Here is a 21,134-nt window from a genome sequence, read left to right as displayed (position 1 = left end):
TTCTTAAAATTTGTCACACAATTTAATAATATTTTACTCTAGGTATATGCTATATTCTGTCAGGAAGGCAGTATGGATTTTACTTATAAATTCATATATTGTATTACAGTTAACCAATTAAGCTGGATTTTGAACCAGTTTAAGAAATTATAAAGTGGTTCAAAAACATTTTTTCTTATCTGTGATTTAGAATAATATGAGTACCTTTCTGATGGATTTGATTTTAAGATACATATATGTCTACAATCGCATACCTTATGTTACCCAAAGACTGGGAGGAGAATAGTTTTTTTGATAGGTTCACTGTAAGGTATTACAAGTACTTAATAAGAAATTAAATGTGCAATAATGCAGCTTTTCATTGAAAATGTTTTTCTTTAATTTTGCACTATAGAGATCATTACAAGACAGAATATGAAAACAGACTTCGTGATGAGATGGAACAAATCAGAACAAAAACTAATCAAGAAATAGAGAGTCTTCGGAGAACTTCCAAGGAGATGTATGAACGTGAGAACAGGTAAGGATGGGTAGCAGTAATTGTTAAGGCTATTTAATGCAATTATTTTACTTTTATTTTTGGGGACTGTTTGTTAAAACTAGTTCCATTGCATGTCTACAGAGCATTTCTATATAATTGTAATCCTTTAAAAGACTAACTTTTTTTATATTTACCAAATGGAAACATATCATTATAACAGTTAATCTAAGATGACACAATCCGCATGGCACTTTCTCTCTACAAATATGACTTTTAAAGTATTACCACTAAACCCTCTTTGTGATGTGTAAAGATTAAATGATCATGCCAAGCAAGGACACTATGACTTGTTCTAAATAGTCTGACAGAGGCAATTAATTTATAAATTTTACAATAGATATATAATCTGTCATTTCACCATTACCTACTGTTATCTTTCGAAACGTCATGTCTGAACTGGAATAACGATTGTGCCAAATTGTCTTAATACTGAAAAACAGTATTTTTGACACTAGACTGTGTGCGACATTTGTGCAGATCTTCTGTATCCTTCAAAAAATGTTTATCCTGGAAACTAAAATGGAGTTTGCCTTATACATTTTTTTTTAATTTTTCCAATATTTGAAATTATTTCAACAGAGGTTGCGCCCTGATTTTCTCAAGTTTGTAGTTTAATTTTTCACGTGTGTGAAATTGAATTATCTCCCATGTACAGGCAGTAATAACTAGCTTTTACTGTGTTAATGCTACCATTGGCAGCTAAACACCACCTGCTGCCTTCTAAGATTTTGTTCTAAGGATTTAAGTGATAGGAGTAAAATAAAAGGTATTTTTTAAAGTAACTTTTAACTTTTATTTTTACTAAGATGAGACAAGTTAGATTTGTATCTGTGGCATTGGCAAAATGCAGTTGAAATGAAACAGAATTGGTGACACATGTGTGTCATTAAGATTTCTTGCCTTGTGGCAGCTGCAGGTCTGTTTGTTTCACACTCTAGAACTTCACACGCGTAATTTTTGTGTCACAGCATCCATTACCTAATGCCCTGTCGTCATACAAACCCACACTGCGTCAACATTGATACATCTTTCATTTATGATCAGAATACCTGAGCATCTTTTTAAGATAGTCTTGTGGATTTTTTAAAAGTTTTGGAATTGGCAAATTTCTCGTTACTTCTTGCAACATTGCGAACCCCACCAAACTGGAATTGCCGACTTTTATTGTCTCGGCTCACACTGATTGCCCTTGTTCCCAGACAGGCTTGTCTCACTCGCCCATTAGCCTAATCACTCATCTTTTCACAACGAACAAGCTCAGCGTGCTTTACAGTAGAGTTCCTGCCGAACGGAAGAGTGAAATATAGTTTAGTGGCATTGCTGCTCTGGAAGCCTGCGGGCGCACAGGAAGTCCTAGGAGTCGCTGTGTCGCGGGGAGCCGTGAACTAATTACAGGCCCACACCTAGCAGCTTTGATCTTGAATGACATTGTATGACACTGCCTGGGAAAAAGCATTCTGTTTCACTTTTAAACAAACTTCTTCACATTTAAGATTGGTATTCCCAGAGTCATTGGTGAAGACCATTTAATGTTGTGAGCAGTAAAAATTGAAGACACGATTTTAATCAAACAATGTCCACCAAATATCATCCCAACCTCTCTAGATTTAATGGGGCCAGGAAATATACCTTTTTGAATACAAGTTAACCTGCTCAACAAATAAAACTGATCTTCTATCTTATCTATTTTCTATCTCACCCTGCGGTCCATGTGGATCCTAAAGCCCCAGTATAGTGATGGGGACACTATACTGTAAACAGGCGCCGTCCTTCGGATGAGACGTAAAACCGAGGTCCTGACTCTCTGTGGTCAATAAAAATCCCAGGGTGTTTCTTGAAAAGAGTAGGGGCGTAACCCCGGCGTCCTGGCCAAATTTCCCAATGGCCCTTGCCAATCATGGCCTCCTAATAATCCCCATCTATGAATTGGCTTCATTACACTGCTCTCCTCCCCACTGAGAGCTGATGTGTGGTCAGTGTACTGGTGCACTATGGCTGCCATCGCGTCATCCAGGTGGGGCTGCACATTGGTGGTGGTGGAGGGGATCCTCATTACCTGTAAAGCACTTTGAGTGGAGTGTCCAGAAAAGCGCTATATATGTGTAAGCAATTATTATTATTATTATTATTATATTAGCTATCTTATCCTCTAACTTACCTTATCAGGCATCTCAAACTCAGTTCTTGGAGGGCCTCGTGCCTTTTGTTTTTTGTTTATTCTGAACCTTCAGTTAAGTACTTTAATAATGTAATTCACTTCAGAATTGTAAAACTTCTAAACAAGTTAAGGTAAAGTTATCGTAAGCAATTCACAGATTACAGAACCATCCTTAAAGTAAATGTTTTGAGTAATCAATTATAAAAAAACATCTTTTAAAAAATTGTCTAAGAAAATAATGAATTGCTTAATTGACTACTCAAGTTGGATTAAAAACCAGTCCTTTAAGCAATATGCTGACACAAGGCCATCCAATAAAATTAGAAGGTACATTAAAATCTGAGTAATTGATATTGTCAACGTCCCTTCTGAAATGTCTAAATTTGCATATCTGTATATATTTGTCTTTGTACATCAGATAACATTACTTTTCTCTTTCCTAGAAATCTGCGAGAAACAAGAGATAACTCAATTGCTGAGAAAGAGAGAGCCATTCAAGCAGAGAAGGATGCTTTAGATAAATACAGCCAACTTCTGGAACAGTAAGTTTTTTGTATGTAATCTTACATATTAGGTGCCAAATAACGACCCAAATAAAAACCCTGCTGTACTTCCATTTTTTTCACGAACCATTATTTTGAAATGAAGGAATTCTGAACATCGCAGAGGTTTAGAATTGGGTGGGCCATGTTGTGCCATGTCCTTAACAAGGTGATTACTCGTGTGGTTTGGCCTTGTCTTGGACTTGGCAAAAAACATGGAGAGGATTTCTTTAATGTTGCTATATTAGAAAGTTTGCATGCATAAAATAGCTTTCGTCTTAGGTCAAGATTGTTCTGTGAAGTATAACATGATTGTTCTGGTACGGTGCTACCTATTGTAAAACATCACCTGCAACATTTTACAATGATTGCATGCTGAAACCATGGTGAGTCAGTGCTGCTCTATTGCATGTTTCAGCCAGTCCATTCCGACAGGTGCCACTGACCTCCATCGACTGCACTCCTTTTGCCTTCCCACAGCTCCAGATTGAGATTTGTCTTCCTGCTAATTCAAGGAGAACCATTAATCCATGTTAAGCATGAATGCTTGTAATTTTTTATCTTTTTGTTAAGGCTAAAGTTACTTCATTTTCTAAATGTTGAACCCATTTCTTAAAAAAGATTGATCACATTTGCCGAATAACTTGCAAGAAAAGCATAAAATGCTTTCCGTTGGTTTTGGACACACAGCCATGATTTGAGATGTTTTCCTCATTTCTATGCTTGATGTCATACTTCTCCTTAATAAAATAAGAGGAATTATGTCTTTATTTTGGGAAAACTCTATTCCCATGATCTGTTTGGTACCCCTTTTGAGCAGTCTCTGTAGTCATTTAACATTCTGTCTGGCCCTGATGCTGGGTTGTTGGGCATTTCTAACACTAAAGGGTCCAATGTACTTGCTTGCCTCGCGGGTCTGTAACACCTTATCTGTCATGTCGCTGTAGGGCTCTGATGCTCAGTGCCTCCGTGACGAGGTCACCCGTACTGGGATGGCTTCATTGGGTTGCTCCTCAGCCTGTGGGAGCTTAACCGCTTCCATTAATTTTCAATCTTTGCCCGTTCTTTCGCTACAATGTTTAGCGACGGAAAAGAAAGTTAGTTTAGTATGGATTTCTAAACTTTTACCTTTATAACATTTAGCTCAATTTGGAATGCTTCATGGTGCACAGATACATTTTGAAAATTTTAATCTCCCCTTAAAAGTCAGTGCACATCCCGGTCTATTCATTCTAAATGAGCTGGAGCGTGGGGTTGCAAACTGACTGAAACTGAACCTTTTTGACAACCACTAATAATATTTATGAACTGAGTGGACTGATTGAATTGAAAATTAGTAGTACATTTTGTTAACAAATAAAGCCTTTTCTAGTTTACACCTGAAAAGTTGCTACAATGTTTTTTATGCCCACAAAAAGTTGCATTATGTTTATTCAGGTAGGGAGCTGCGTCAGCATGCGTAGGCTGCAAAGGAACAAGAAATAGGTTTATTCCATGCTGAAATGCAAAGAATGAAAACACAACATTTCGCCTGTGGAGCCTTCTTCAGGTGTAAGAAGAAGGGTTACACCCGAAGAAGGCTCCACAGCCGAAACGTTGCGTTTTCTTTCTTCTCTTTTCAGCATGGAATAAACCTATTACGTGTTCCTTGTGTTTATTAATGTAAGATGTTTTTATATTTGTACAACAGTCAGTGTTTAATTGTTAATATTTATCCATTTAATGTAAGAGAATGTTATTAGTGGTGGGCAGTGAATGTTGTCGAAAATGCACGTGTTTATAGACGCATATGGACTGGGTCTTCTTTCACTTCAGTGTGCATTAGATGCAATTATTAATCGGTTAATAGCTGAGTAATAATTGTAAACTAGATAAATTGTATTTATTGAAGGTTAAAGTGTATGATTTTTAAATAACTTTACATTTATTTGTATTTTGGAAAATTGCATAGAATTTTGTTTTTAAGCTTTTTCCACATGGAGGCTTGCTTTAAGAGTTTTATTGATTTTATTTTAATATGTATAATTTTTTTTACAGTATAGATAGAAGGTATAGACAAAGACGTTTTGTAGACTTATGTAGTTCACTTGAGATAATTAAAGATGAAGAGTTTTCTAGAAGAATGCTGAAACCAGATTGCCCAGATGCCTGTGTGTCACCAAAGCAACATATAATGCCTCAAATACTCTGTCTTATTGCCTGTTGGCTATGCTGAAGCATGTTAAAGTAATAAGGGGTGCACCCAAAATTAAGAAATGGTATATTTTCTTGAGGTGTGTTATACCAAAATCCAGATCTACCAGTTTAAATACATACCAGATGAATATGTGAAAATGAAGCTTCCATGGCAAGCCAAAATGATTGCCTGAGATTTTTTTTCTATGTTGTTGATAACATGGCCCATAATGCAAGACCTTCCTGTTTAACATCTGTTTGGCCAAGTAAAGCGAAAGCTTAGTGTTATTTCAGTTAGCACACAGTTCCTGATTAAAGCAAAATGGCTTCTTGAATCCCATTTTGTAAATGAAAGTGTGTGAGCAACCACTTTATCAATTGAGATAGAACTTGGCAGGTTTAATTATGTGTCACACAGGCATGCAAACTGGTCCAAAATAAAAATAACCATGCCAACTTCATATTGACATAGTAGACTACTACTTGCCACTAGAAAACTATGAGTAGTTTTTGAAGTTAAAGATAGTACTGCTTGGGCTTATTTTGGATCTGCCTTTTCAAGCATATTGAAAGCATGTGCATTGTGTAGATAATTTGATACACTAAAATCTTTCATATTATTTCAAAACAAAACCTATTTTTACATGTTCTCAAGATTATTCTTATTCATTTTGACAAATATCCTGAGTGTACCTGAACCTTTAAATGGTTTTGTATGTTTTCACATGCTGACAGTTTCTTTGATTTTGTGAGATGTTTTCATTAAATTATAGTTATAATTTCTTTGATGAAGAATGGTGTTACGGAGAATTACATTTGGCATATGTGCTCAACAGGTTTTTGTTCTTTTTATTACAGAAGCCAAGGTAACGGCTTCAACAGAATGGTTGGATAGCTTGTGCCAATTTCCCACAGCCCTTTGGTTGTAAAGTGCCTCCAGTTCTCAGTTTTAAATGCACTTCCATATAGTTTCCACCTTTGACATCTGCTCCATGTTTCAGTGTTCTGAAGAAATACTTGTATTTCTTGTATACTTGTATCAGGTCCCCTCAGAATATTCTTGTTTAAGGTTCAGTTCCTTAAGTCTATCAGTGTAGGACATTTGCTTAAGCCCCAGAATATATCTGATTGCTTTTCTCTAGACTGATTCTGGAGTCACAATAAATTTTATGTAACCTGGTGACCAGAAATGTGCACAATATTCTAAATGAGGCCTCACTAGTGTGTTACATATTTTTAACATACCGTCAGCTGATTTAAATTGATTGTTTTTAACTAGCAATTTGTTTGCCTTCTTAATTGCTTTCCCACATTGTCTAAAACAGGTAAATGATGTCAACATAAACACAAGTCTTCTAGCTCAGCATTTCCCCACTGTATAGTTCATCTGTATGTAATACCCTGCACTCGTTCACATTAAAAGTTTCTGGAGTTTGCCCAGTTGTCATTTTTAGCTTAATCGTTTTAAGTTTCATTTTCTGCTGCTACTACTGCATTTGCTGAGAGTCCATATTAAGTATCACCTGCAAACGTGGCTACTTTACTATTCCAGAATCTAGACCAGGAGATGGCAACCTATAGCATGTATGCCAATATTGCATGCAAAGGGATTTTTAAGGGCATATGCAATGAAAATGGCACATGCAATAAAAGTCTAATAAGCCAACAGGAAATTAACTTAAAGAAAAAGATAAGAACTATGCAAATATGTAGTTCACTAAAACTTGCAATCCAGTGAAAACTCTTTGGCATAGAAAAAAATATATTTACTTTGTTTATTTACTGCATTATTTTTAGAGCCTATTGTATTCATAGGAAAGCTTGCAATCTGTGCTCCTGATAACATTGTTCACACTTAAGTGTAAAGTCAAACATTTTGGACAAAATATCGGTTGCTAAGAAAGCAAAATTAGATGTTCGCTCATTTCATCTCTTTTGGAGAGATGAAAATGGATTTGCTCAATATAAAGTCTGTGCTGTTTGTGCTCTGAGTTAGCAATTCTTGAGAGATACTGTGACTCAGATTGAAAATTGAGAAGAGCTGTGCTTCCTTAACCTCATGCATGGCACAGGCACAGCTAATGGGGACAATAATGCAAAGACATTTATTAATTATTGTGAGGAAAAGAATTGTCTCCAAGAATTTTTTTTCTGTGACTACTGACAGTGCAACCACTATCGACATTGTGGTTGGAAAAGAGAAGGGAGTCATAAAGATCACTGCAGATCTCATTTTCCACCCCATGGTAAATTTTCACTGTATCATACATCAAGGAAATCTTTGTTCCAAGATTTTTAATTATGAGCTGAATAATGTGATGACTAGAGTGGTGAAAATATTAAATATATCTACACTGCTACGAACCTGAGACATGCAATGGTGCTTTTTAATTTCTTAATTTTAGATATTATATTAATCAAATTGTTAATAGGGCTATTTTTGATATTAATAAATATCAATGGAACACAAAAAAAAGCAAGTGCAAGAGCTTATTCTTGCTACGCCCTGTCTGATCTAGACCATTGATATAAAAATGTATCACAAGTTACACCTCTACTCTTTTCGAGACACACCCTGGGATTTTTAATGACCACAGAGAGTCAGGACCTCGGTTTTACGTCTCATCCGAAGGATGGCACCTGTTTACAGTATAGTGTCCCCATCGCTATACTGGGGCATTAGGACCCACATAGACCGTAGGGTGAGCGCCCCCTGCTGGCCCTACTAACACCTCTTCCAGTAGCAACCTTAGTTTTTCCCCAGGAGGTCTCCCATCCAGGTACTGACCAGGCTCACACCTGCTTAGTTTCAGTGGGTTGCCAGTTGTGGGTTGCAGGGTGATATGGCTGCTGGCTGCTGTGTAGTTTGTTGTCACTTTCGAAAAGACAATAGCACAAATTTCTCACTTCTCCAACTGATCTTGTGGAGTGCTGCACTTCAGCGGTGTATAAAAGAGTTACTCTCTTAGGTGTATTATTATTAATAATAATAATAATAAATAACAATAATAATATTTCCAAATATGTGACAAGGTAAATACCAATGGACAATCTGGGAAACAGTGGCTTTGGCTTATACATGAGTGACTGCAGAAAATAAGTCACTTTGTCAGATGGGCGTTGTGGTTCTTGTACCTAGAAAACTGTGGAGACTGACATTCTCTGTTATGAAACTGAATTGACAGTTGTCCAAATAAAGATATAAGCTGTCAATCATTCCTTTTATTGCTAAACATTCCTTCTCAGTTGTGAATTTATCCTTCTTCTAGGGTACTAATTTCCATACAATGTTCAAGGAAATTCTTAAGAAATGCATAAGAATGAAGATACATTGTATATTAATGAAGGTTTATTCACCTCATTTCTATGCATTGGTCAAAATGTCAGTTGTGTTCTCATCAGTTTAATTGCAAGAGATTAATTCATCATACGGATTTCATTTAACTATAGGACCAAACTACAAGAGTCAGATCTGTTTAATTCTTGCACATGTTTTGACTAGCCCTGGTTTTGGCCAGTACTTGCAGTAATAGACATGTCGTTCTTTTTTATTAGAATTTTCAGTGTTTACATACTCTGATTCTTAAATGTTTTTTTATTAAGAAATCATCTTAAGATGATCTAAGAAGAAAAACCAATTCCCAAGTATAATATCTGTATTCATGTTGCTTTGTTACTCCTATGCTTTGCATTCCTTATTTGCTCATGTTAAGGGAGAACTGATCTGCATTGCAGTAAGCACATGCCTGGGATTCCAGCAGATCCTCAGTCCAGTTGTTGGGCATACTCTGAGTTTTTATGCTAGGGAAAAAGATTGCTCACATTCACAAAGGAGCTGGATTGTGAGCCAAAAATGACAGATGCTCAGCTGCAGCTGAATGTTCAACAATTTAGGGAATTGCTCACACAGTTTTTTTTAAAAGAACATATTAATTCTTATATTTCAGATCACTTAAGCCAGGTCTAGTGTTGATTGGGACGTCTATAAATAAAATGTGAATTTTAGAAATAGATTAATTTGTTTTCATGCTAAATATGTCTATTCAGTTGCAGAACAAGAAATGACATTGATTTCATAAGCTGCAATTTATAAGTGATTTTGTAATACATTCTTACATTTGTTTTAATTGTCACTCCCCTCTCAACTTTCTTGGAACCTTTTACTAGAAAGTAAGGAAACTTTATCATTATGTTAATCAACATATGTGTTCTGCCTAATAAGTGATAGTTCTAGAAAAATAAAATTTCTCTAATTTCCTGTAATAATGCATCATTTATCTGAGAGCACTCGTGGTATTTCAAACTATGTACTGCTTTCCCTCTAATGATTTTCCTGGTAGGTAATATCAAAATTGATCCATTTACTCAGAGCCTGTTTATACTGTATAATGCTTGCAGTTTTATATTATTGTAGAAATGCATACTGACTTTAAGGCCACTTTTGGTGGTATGTAAATGGTATAATTTGCTGTGATTAATTTTTTGGTTTCATCAGTGACCCTGGAAAGATTAACTTCAAATCAACAATTAAGGCCAATGGTCTTTTTGCCATATTTTTAGAAGTGACATCTATGTCACAGTGGGACATGGATGAAAACTAGAGATTTAGATAGATTAAAACTTTGAATGAAAATTATTTACTGTATTTTATAACAGATTTCAAACTATTATAGTTTTTTTGAAAACTAGAAGAGGGAGAATGTTAGTTCAGTGTTTTTTATTTATGTTTGAAAACAGATGCATTCTTTCCTGCACTAAAATCATCTTCAAAAAAAGTCTTGGCCTCTCTTGATCTTTTTTTTTTACAAGTTTGGTTGATGACCAAACTTCAGTGTGTTTTTTATTATTGTCGTGGTGTGAAAACATTGTTGTTGTGGGCCCTTTCACTTTCTGTCCTGATATGAAGAAGAATTTTGGTTTAAACGCAGTTTGATATTTTGATATTTTTCTCGCTTTAGCTTGAAATACAGTCATACTGTTATACAAATTAGTTCACTTTGTACAGCTATATGAAAAGCAGGCTTTAAATTATCGTGCTTGGACATGTCTAATCCTGAAACTGACACTACTGCATCAGGGGAAAATGCAAAACACCTTCAGGCCTTTTTGCCTGCGTCATTTTAAGTTTCTGTGTTGCAGCCGCGTCACTTGTCTTGGGAAATAATGTTCTAAGTGTCATTTAGTCATGATTTTTATTATTTGATGTAATGCTAATAAGAACTAAGTTGGATAAAATGTTCAGATTTAATTTTTATTCAATTCTTAAATAAATATTTGTGCTTTATACATATTATATGAATGCGTTATTTGAAATTTTCCTTCTATTTTTTAAAATATGCATAGTCTTCCAGGTATTCTGCATTTACAGTATATTTTAAACTTATCTCTGGCAGTGTCTGTCTTCCAGGTAAAAGCACTCCTAATCACAAAATAGGATGAGCTGCTTTTCACTGGACATCTCAGTTGCAGAGTTCTGTGCCACATCAATCACTGAGAGTGTACAGGTGACACTGATCACTGTTTAACTCCCATTTTAGTCCTGCAGTTAACTGCTGGATAGTAATATATTTGCCTCCAATTGTGGATTTATTTTTTTCAGCTGTTGAATGAGACATCCTGGCAATACTCTTTTCGACATAAAAGGAATGCGCATTATATAGTTTACAATGATCATTTCTCAAGTATTTTAAGTAATTATGTTTATAACGATAAAATCTCATTCTGCACTTAAAAGGCAAAAAAATAAAATCCGATGAAGATACAATGATGTCTAAATCAAACGGAGGTGTGTCATTGTCAAATAAACAAAAAAAACATAAACACTAAGTTTACATTACAATAAAGAAGGGTGGTGGTCACAATTATGTACACCTGCACTAAGAAGTTGTTAGTTTGAATTCGACAACATAGTAAAGTTTGTTTCTTTCGATAGGATTGAAATTTATAGCATGTGAAAAAGAATATCATAGCAATGAGACACACTTGAAAAATCCATAAATACAGACAGTGCTGCAGTCTCTCTTGTACTTCAATTGCTTGTGCTAATCTTCATTATCTTATATTTGTTCTTTTCATTTATTGGGGCTGATGTGCTCATTTGTAACCTAAAAAATGGTTTCTTCACTTAAAATCAGTTAATAACCATGAAAAAACATCTGATTTTACAAATATATAGGAAACCACAGTCAGGCTTTGTGAAACATTTTCTGCCCTTGTAGCATGTACTGTTATTTTTGCAACTGAGCAAAATGAAGTTTACACTGCCTTTAGTGCCTATTAAATGTGCATCTTTATGATATTTATATTATGCCTTACCACCTCATATTTGCAGTCTTCTATTTGGGGAAAAGACAGCTATGAACTTAATTGGTCGAAGTTTGTTTTCCGGTATAGCGATTTATTTGAATATTTTTGCTAAGTTAGTTCTCTGGCACTGAACAGGAAAGTACCATCGAAGCTGATGGCAACACATGCCCCTGCTTGTTGCTCCCGGTTCACACAGCTGTAATTCATCTTTGCTAACTTATAGGCACTGTGGAAAAGCCAATAAAATGCAAATAAATGTTTGGTTGTATGTGTAAAAGCATGGAGTACAAGTGCAGGCTGGTCATAATGAATCTGTATATTGTACCTCAGGAATAATTGTTTTCACTTCAGAGAGGTTATAAAAGCAGGACAGCTTGTCATACTGTGGGTCTTAATGGTGTGCATTATTACGATAGATATAAAGAGCTGGATGAAATTTATTTAACCACAGGAGATAAAGGCAGAGAGGAGACTTGAAACAGGCTTTAAAATGCTGAAAACAAGTATGTACAATCCGCTGATGAAGGTATTCAAAATTAATCTTAAGACATTCTTGTACAAGTAGATACAGATCTAATAAAAGGAGATACCACTTCCTATTAAATGCAATTGATTAATGGTTTTTCAAGCACTTTAATATCATTACATATCCTTCAAGACTAACATAAAGGTTATGCTAGGTTCACTGAGCATAAAAGGCAGTTGGTCATTTTTCTCTAGTTTGTTCTTATTTCCCCTTATATAAAGTAGTCCACTGCATTTTCTGTTACCTTTATTTTCATGTCTGTTACTTTTTAAATGAGTCATTGCATTTAAGTGTTAGAGGCAATACTATTTAAAAACTACTATCAAATATCAATTAAATAAAATTTTAAAACACCTCTAATGTTATCATTATAGTAGTATTATTCAACTTCTTTATAATCTGTTCCACATACAGTATGATTGGCTTTACCAATGAATACATCATTTGTAGAAAATTAGAACTAGCTTTCTAATCCATAGTCTTTGATTATAATAACTGATTGTTTTTTTTTTGTTTTTTTTATAAAAAACTGAAATTTAATTTATCTCAGTTACTCTCAGAATCAATTATAGTATATTACATATTTTACAGTACAGCTGAATACAGTCTTCATATGGTGTTTAAAGATGCATGAAAACAGTGGTAAATGTTAGGCAAAGAAAATTTTGGTCATTCAAAATTTAGTTTACAATGCCCTTTTAAACATAAGATATTGTTTTAAGTACTTTACCAAATACTGTTATCTTTCCTGATAAACCATGTGTGTGCTTGAAGCATTTGAGCAAAGCTTCGATATCTGCTTTGATGGGTGGCTGAAAACAAGTATAAGAGGAGGCAACATAAATTAAAACCTCCCTCATATGTCCTTAAGAATCAGAATAAACATCAACAGTTTAGCTAGTCAAACATTTTTAATTCTCTTGACTAGTCATGAAAACCGCATATTTCTTTCTGTGAGAAGGCTTTGCCCATTCTAAAACTTCAGTCTCTACTTGCAGTGATTTCATTTCCCAATACATCTTTGTGCAGCATTAATATCTCTGAATAACTGCTGTTATTATCATCCTTTTTTAAACCACAATATCTGCTTCTTGTTCTTCCAGGTTCAGACAGCTTCAGCTCGGGACAGACAGCAGAGTTGCTGAGTTGCTCAACCAAGTGAAATTAAAATCCTTTGAAGTGGAGCGTGCTCAGATGATACAGGAGGAAACAGCCAAGAATCTCAGCCAGTGCCAAATAGAATGTGAGAAGCACCAAAAAAAACTTGAGGCAAGCCATTCATTTGTTTAAGAACTAGGTCTTCCCATCTTTTTTTTTAAACAATTATAATATTCTTTTGCCATTATTAAAGTAGATTATTTTGTTTACTAAAACAAAATGTACCTTTTACAGGTTGATTTGGTCAAATGCTTAAGATTTTAAAATGCATACACTGCATAAAAAGTCGTCCTTTATGTTTTTTTTCTTTAACTTTTGTAAAGCAAAAGATGCAGTGTTTTTCTGATTTGAAGTATTCCAGTCTTCATTACTATAAACGTGCATCCCTAGACTTTCTGTCTAGAAGCTAGCCAGGCTAGTCACAGCAATTAAAATGAGGATCTGGTTTATAAAAAGCACTCTTCTTTGTACTACAGAAGCTATCGATTATTTTTGACAAATAGTGAACACAGAAATAATTCTACAGTGTATTTACCTTAAGAGTTATTTTACCAGGTGCTACCCTAACAATTGTACAGACACTTGCGTCCAATCTGCTGCTACAGCTTTTAGTGGGTCCAGTTCTGATTGTTCATCCATCCATTTTCTGGCCACTTAATCCAATTCAGGGCTGCGGGAAAGCTGGAGGCACATGGCAGTCCATAACAGAGCTTTGTTTTCTGATTTATTTTGGTACTTTTTCATATAATCCTTGTGTGTTAGATCATGTTCCGCCACTTGTCACTACAGCCTAGGAGATTATCAGAATCTTAAAAAACGAGTCGGTACAATGCTGTATGCAGCTTTGTAAAACTTAGAATATCCATCCATCCATTTTCTACCTGCTTTATCCAATTCAGGGTCGTGAGGGAGCCAAAACCTATCCTGGCAAGTAATGGGCATAAGGCAAGGTACACCCTGGATGAGACGCCAGTCCATTGCAGGGCAGACACAAACACACTTATACAAGTGCCAGTTTTCTCAAAAGAAAATTAACCAGTTTGTTTTTGGGCTGTGGGAGGAAACGAGAGCACCCAGAGGAAACTCACACAAACGCAAAAAAGGACAAACATATTAACTCCAAATAGTTAGCAGCTCCAGAAAATAGAATATATAAAATACAGAAAAGGTTAAATGGTTTTGTAGTAGAAGTACTTACATTAATGCAGGTTCATGTTATTTTTCATGTTAGGTTTGTTAAGTATTAGAGAAAAAATACCAGGTGTGAAATCTTGCTTAGAGACACAAAAATTTATAACTACATTTTTGTTCGTCAAAAACAGGTCTTGACAAAGGAATTTTACAGCCTTCAGACATCATCAGAGAAACGTATTACAGAGCTGCAATCACAGAACTCCGAGTACCAGGCTCGACTGGAAACCTATGAAAAATTAGAAAAAGAGCTTGACGATGTCACCCTGCAAGCTGCAGAAAGTATGTGCTGAAACACACACATCTTGCGAACATTAATTGATCTAAATCATGTTATTGAATCGTTGTTGCTTTATTTTTGGAATTTGGAAGTACAACATCCAACATCTTCGGCAAACAATATTGATTTTTTGAGAAAACACTTCGCGATCATTTCAGAGGGCCTGTGCAGTCTATTGGGTTGATAAAACTAAAGCTCCATAGCACTTTTATACTAGCTGGCCTGTACCGTGAGGCCCTCATGATATGAGCACCTTCATGCTCACAAATAAATCGAGCTAAGTCAGAACAAAGCTGCCAGACTTTGGCTCTGTAAACTGTTAAAAACTTGGGATTGCAACATACCATTCACAAGCAGAGTCTTACAAACCATAGCAATAGAGCTGAATACAAATAACATATGCAGTATTTCAGGTGGGTAGCTGCATCAGCATGCGTAGTCTGCAAAGGAACAAGTAATAGGTTTATTCCATGCTGAAAAGAGAAGAGAGAAAACACGTTTCGGCTGTGAAGCCTTCTTCAGGTGTGAGCTGAAGGTGCTCACACCTTAAGAAGGCTTAACAGCCGAAACACTGTGTTTTCTCTCTTTTCTTTTCAGCATGACATATGCAGTATGTACAGTATGGCCACCATAATACGTTTCTATTGGATTTAGCTAGTATATAGACATAGTTGGCCTTAGATATTTCTCATTCACTTATCAGTGTCTTGCAGGACTTTGAAAGCAGCCATCTTAAGGTCAGCTGTATCAGCTGTGTACTGTCTTGGATCAAAACCATAAACATGGCATTTCATATTTGTGAGAAAAACATTGAAAAATAAAGCCATGCACACGAAAAAAAAAGAAAAAACTGAGCATAACTAAACCTTCATGTATTGCAGTGTGTTGCTTTCTGCACCAAATTTTTTAGAATTTTTTCAGCTCTTTTAAAATCTAATCTTACAGTGGACAATGAAGATGAAGCAGAGAGAGTCCTTTTTTCATATGGCTATGGTGCAAATGTTCCTACAACTGCTAAAAGACGACTGAAACAGAGGTGATTATCTTTGCCTGATTCTTTTTTTGTGTATATTGTGTCAATGAGAAAGAAAAACTGTACTGACATTTACTTGAATTATAGCCACGTATGCTTGATTGAACCTGTATGGTGTAAAAAAGATCTGTGTTTTTGTAATGCAGACTTTTGAGTTTGTTTTGAAAGTCTCAAACTAGATCTTCTTGTTTCACAGAGGCATAAGATGCAGTTAAGAATAACATGACGAATATAAAGTCTGCATAACTGTCATTGTAACTTTCTTAAGAATGATGTATGAGGTCAAAATAGTGAAGGGAAATCAGAGATTTTGATTTGTTTTTTTTCTGTTTTTCATTCCATCTCTTTAAGCTAAAAAAGAGGAAGTCAAATATCATAATTACAAATAAACAAATGCTGGCAGGTATAGATGCAGAGAGTTGGGGCATGTAAGTGCAAACCTCTGCGTATCTATTCTAGGTCCATTCTATACAAATGAGAAATAAACCACTTGTTTGGACCACATTTAAAAAATATCAGAAAACAATTCTTACTATTAGCAGTAATTTGTTGAATGCAATTTTTGCTGACACATTAGCTATATCTTAGAATGCATGATTTTTTGTAACATATCTTAAAATAAGTTCAAGATTTTGCTTTCTGCCCAACTTGATTTCTGCCCAAGTTAATTGAGCAGTTTGTTTTTATTTTGCTGTAGTGTTCACCTAGCGAGGAGATTACTACAGGTCGAGAAACAGAACACCTTACTGAGGAGAGATATGGAGCGACAGACAGCTCGGGCTCAAGAGCTTTCTAAAGAGGTAACCCATTCAGTGACCGTGTAGAGTGTTACAAACACTATTGCTCTTCCCATTTAAGAATAACTTGAGACATTTCATCAGTAGCAGTTTCCTCCAGGGGCTGGCTTAGATAACCCGGAAAGATCTGTTGTTGGAGAAGGAAGGTGCACAATTTCCTTACAAGGAGATCAAAGAGAGAAAGCATAGATGTACCTGAGGGTGCAGAATCTTTTTTTCAGAAATTGAAATTTAAAATTATGCATTTGATCATACGTTTCAATCCAAAAATGTGCTAACCTGTGATTGATTTGTGCCGTAGTTCAGCTCCCATATGTCTAAGAAAAGCATCGTCAAACTTTAACATTCGTGTTTGAAATTCAAAGATGCCTTAAAAGTAGACTTAAAGTATAGATAGATAATACTTTATTAATCCCGTAGGGAAATTGATGTGTTACAGCAGTCCAGCCCAAGACAAGCAAAACAGACATCAGAATAGTTATAAAACAAAAGACAAACAAAATAAATAAAAATAAACAAATACATAGGTGTGTGCAAAATGTGCTGATCATAGTCGCTGTAAAAACAATAAAATATGTGCAAAATGTGCATAGGTTTATACAGACTGATAGTCCAAAAAGTACAATGGAGTAAACATGCTGTCCATAGAGGAGCAAATGAAGGGCTAACAGTCCTAGCCTAGGGCAGCGTTATGCACCCTGACAGCCGCCGGGAGGAAAGACCTGCGGAAACGTTCCCTTGAACACCGTAGCTGGAGCAGTCTGTTGCTAAATGTGCTCCGCTGCCCAGTAACAGTCCCATGAAGCGGATGAGAGGTGTTGTTCATGATGCCTGTGAGCTTGTTCAGCATTCTCCTCTCAGCCACCATCTCCATGGGGTCAAGGCTCATCCCCAGCACAGTGCCAGCCTTCTTGATGAGTTTATTGAGCCTATTTGCATCTTTTGTCATGATGCTGCTGCCCCAGCACACCACAGCGTAGAAGATAGATAGATACTTTATTGATCCCGTGAGGGAAATTGCAGAATGATGGCCGCCGCCCCCACTGATTCATAAAAAATGTGTAGCAGTGTTCCACACACACCAAAGAACCTGAGTCTCCTAAGAAAATAGAGTTGGCTCTGACCTTTCTTGTACAGGGCATCAGTGTTACCAGACCACTCCAGGTGTACCCCTAAGTACTTGTAGGAATGTACGCCCTCTATGTCCTCACCCTGGATGGAAACAGGGTTCAGCGGAGACTTATTCCTTCGAAAGTCAAAAATAATTTATTTGGTCTTGCTGGTGTTAAGCTGGAGATGGTTAAGATGACACCACTCCACAAAATTGGTAATCAAGCTCCTATATTCCTCCTCCCTCCCCTCTCTAATACACCCCACAATTGCAGAGTCATCCGAAAACTTCTGCAGATGACATGTCTCAGAGTTGTACCTGAAGTCAGAGGTGTAAAAGGTGAACAGGAATGGAGCAAGGACAGTCCCCTGTGGAGCCCCAGTACTGCTAACAGTCTGTTCGGACACACAGCTCTGTAGCCGTACATACTGTGGCCTGCAGGTCAGATAGTCTATAATCCAGGACAGCAGGGGAGTGTCCACCTGCGCCGCCCTTAGCTTATCTCTCAGTAAAGGTGGATGGATGGTGTTAAAGGCACTGGAGAATTCAAAGAACATAACCAAAGTCATAAGAACAAGTATAAAAACCAGGACAAGACAAGGAGCCTTGCAATTAGCTGTGCATGCTGCCAGTGTGGAATTTATTTACATAGTTGCAGTCAGTTTTGCAGCATTGACTAGAATGGAGCGGCAGACTGATGTCAAACCTGCATTGGGGAAAAAACTATTTCCTCTAAAATCTGAGCCGGTGCTGAAACAAACAAGAAACGGACAAAGCCCCGCGCTGCTGGCAGGTGGCAGGTGTGAGGCGTGCTGCCCGTGTTGTTCAAACTAATGACGATACGCCAGCTAACGGCACGGCTGTGGAAAAGGAGAATTGGGCAGCGTCGGGTGGTTCAGGAAGTGAAGACGATATGAATCACGGTAAGAAAATGCACTTCTAACAAGCATTTGGACTTCTGGACAATTGGAAGTTCATCAGACCAAACACCCAAGGCTTATATGGAGGAAACTACTCTAGGCTGCGTGACATGTTGAAAGTTAGGCTCTCTGACACCAGAGAAGAAGGTGGGCATGGAAGGGTGGGTAACGTGCTCCAGCGCTAGATGCTTGATACACTTAGCTGCATCTGGTATTTTTTCAATGAATGTGATTGATATGGGATGGATTCTGCATTCCAATGTTGCATGCTCATACACTCAACAACACATTTCTTCAGATAAATTGAAAGTTGTTTGAAAGGGTAGTGGTAGGTACTCCAAAAATCTAGCTAACACAAGATTATGCTTCTGATTTGAGCCAAAATGTGCCTTGATCAGGTTACACGCCTGTTCGTTCCTTCATTAAAGCAAAAATGCATTTCAATCAGTTTTATTTTAATAATGGAAAAGATGAGAAATTTATCCTTTAAGTAAATTGAAACATCTTTGTTAATATGGTTCCGCATGGGTAAACATGGAGCGTGTAGCTCGGCTCTGCCCCTACCGGGGCTCAGCAGCAAGCTCTACTGAGCCAGAAACTGGCCACAGCGAAGCTCTGCAGTGCCTAGTTTTTGTGGGAGTGTAACGGTGTGGAATGGGAAGAGCCCCAGTGAGCACCAGTATTTGTCAACGCCTTGTCTGAGGGGGTGGGGGCGCTGGTGTGAAGTTAAAGACGATGTGCCGCTGTACACAGGGAGAGCAAGGCCACAAAAAAAAAATCTCAGCCTGTCCTGGTGGAGATGCACGGTGGAATAAGCGAAAAGAAAAAGAAAATGAATGAAAAATGTGGTCCTATGCTCAGTCACAAACCCCTCCGGGACTGTCGCTGGAAGGTTCTGCTCGTCCCTGTGGGAGGAGCTCAGTGCGTCTTCAAGGGCCCCACAGCGGCGGCTCGTCCTTAATCAGCCAGGGCAGCTGTGGTTGCTAAAGCAACATGTCGCTCCGCCTCCACACTGAACACGCCCCCGCGTTGTGCCTTAGGAGTGACGTCGCCTCTGTCACGTTGACATGTGTGAGATCATACAGCTGAATTCTGAAACTCTGCAGACCCAACAAAAAGTCCATCAGAGTGGAAGTGTTCCAACAACAGAGAAGACTTCATAGCATTAGATTATTGTATGTGAAATTAATGATTAAAATGTTTAACTTGTTAGCCTGTTATTGTCAATGAAAATGAAATGAAAATACATCAAAAGTGTTATGGGCAAGACACTGGTGTTATATAACCTCAGAACAAACAGTAAAGTCATCAGGTAGAGGCCCAGTACCTCGGTTGCCTCTAATTTATCCACTCTCTCTTGTTTGTTCACAGGCACTTTGACTATTGCAAATTAAACTCTGGTGATAATGTTGCTTAGTGTTTTTACTCAACTTGCTTTCCCTGTACTGCTCTTTTGGAAAGGCTTCAAAGTAACCATGAACCCTGTACACAATTATAAACTGTAATTTATTAAGGGATTTAATTAAATCTGAGAAATTGCTTAAAGCATTTGTGATTTAGAAGCTTTTAAATTTAAAATGCTACTTTAATTGTGCACTTTAGCAGCTGTTTTTCTTAACACCAGGGTATTGGGAAACATAGTGGTTGTGGCATCAGGAGGTTTTAATACATTTTGCTGACCTTTCTACCTTGTATTCAAAAGATCAATCTTTGTTTTTGTTTGCCTGAAACAGTGGGCTCTCCTGCTTTCTGATCTATTTGATGATGTGAACGCTGAACTGCTTCTGTTTCATATTGGCATCAGTAAAAGAATATTTGGCATGCATACCTGTCCTGTCTGTTAGATTGGAAGTTTGGAATTACTATACAATTTGAAAATGTAACACAAACCACAAGTATAATAAACATAATAATAAACTGAATTATAAATCATTCCCTCCCCTTTGTTAAGTTGTTCAGCCTCCTAAGTAAGTTTTAGAATGTGTCAGCTGCCAAAATAAAAAGCAGAAGAATACATGCCGAAAGCTAAATGGAATGAATTGAGCTCTTGTGGTTTGTTATGTTAGCCTGTCGCTCTCACGTGGAGTATATTAGTGATGATACCAAATCATATTGCAGTGGATAAATTGTAGGCTTTTTTCAGGCAAAACTAATTCTGGTTTGTGCTGCTAGGCCAATCTCACATATGCAATGGGCATGTGTATATTATATGTAATGTAGATAAGAGATGGGCGGAGTGGTGGCACTGTAGCTAAGGATCTGTGCCTGTGGCTGGAAGGTTGCCGGTTCAAATCCTGCGGCCGGCAGAGGAATCCTACTCCGTTGGGCCCTTAACCCCAACTGCTCCAGGGGTGCCGTATAAATGGCTGACCTTGTGCTCTGACCCCAAGCTTCTC

General features: G+C 37.0%; 1 protein-coding gene across 4 annotated transcripts in view; it reads left to right on the top strand.

Moving 5' to 3' along the window:
- pibf1 (progesterone immunomodulatory binding factor 1) overlaps positions 1 to 21,134 on the top strand; it is a 42,333-nt gene that overhangs the window by 7,678 nt on the left and 13,521 nt on the right. For all 4 annotated transcript variants that reach the window (XM_088914818.1, XM_088914819.1, XM_088914821.1 and 1 more), the window contains 6 exons: positions 395 to 520; positions 3,143 to 3,241; positions 13,352 to 13,517; positions 14,729 to 14,879; positions 15,823 to 15,913; positions 16,608 to 16,710. In XM_088914818.1, the coding sequence (XP_088770944.1) occupies positions 395 to 520; positions 3,143 to 3,241; positions 13,352 to 13,517; positions 14,729 to 14,879; positions 15,823 to 15,913; positions 16,608 to 16,710 (736 nt within the window). The remainder of the gene's footprint in view (positions 1 to 394; positions 521 to 3,142; positions 3,242 to 13,351; positions 13,518 to 14,728; positions 14,880 to 15,822; positions 15,914 to 16,607; positions 16,711 to 21,134) is intronic.

This window comes from Atractosteus spatula, chromosome 4 (genome assembly GCF_055471065.1).
Source record: "Atractosteus spatula isolate fAtrSpa1 chromosome 4, fAtrSpa1.hap1, whole genome shotgun sequence".
Taxonomy (NCBI): domain Eukaryota; kingdom Metazoa; phylum Chordata; class Actinopteri; order Semionotiformes; family Lepisosteidae; genus Atractosteus; species Atractosteus spatula.
Note: the sequence above shows the minus strand (reverse complement) of the source record. Positions and strands in the feature narration are given on the sequence as shown.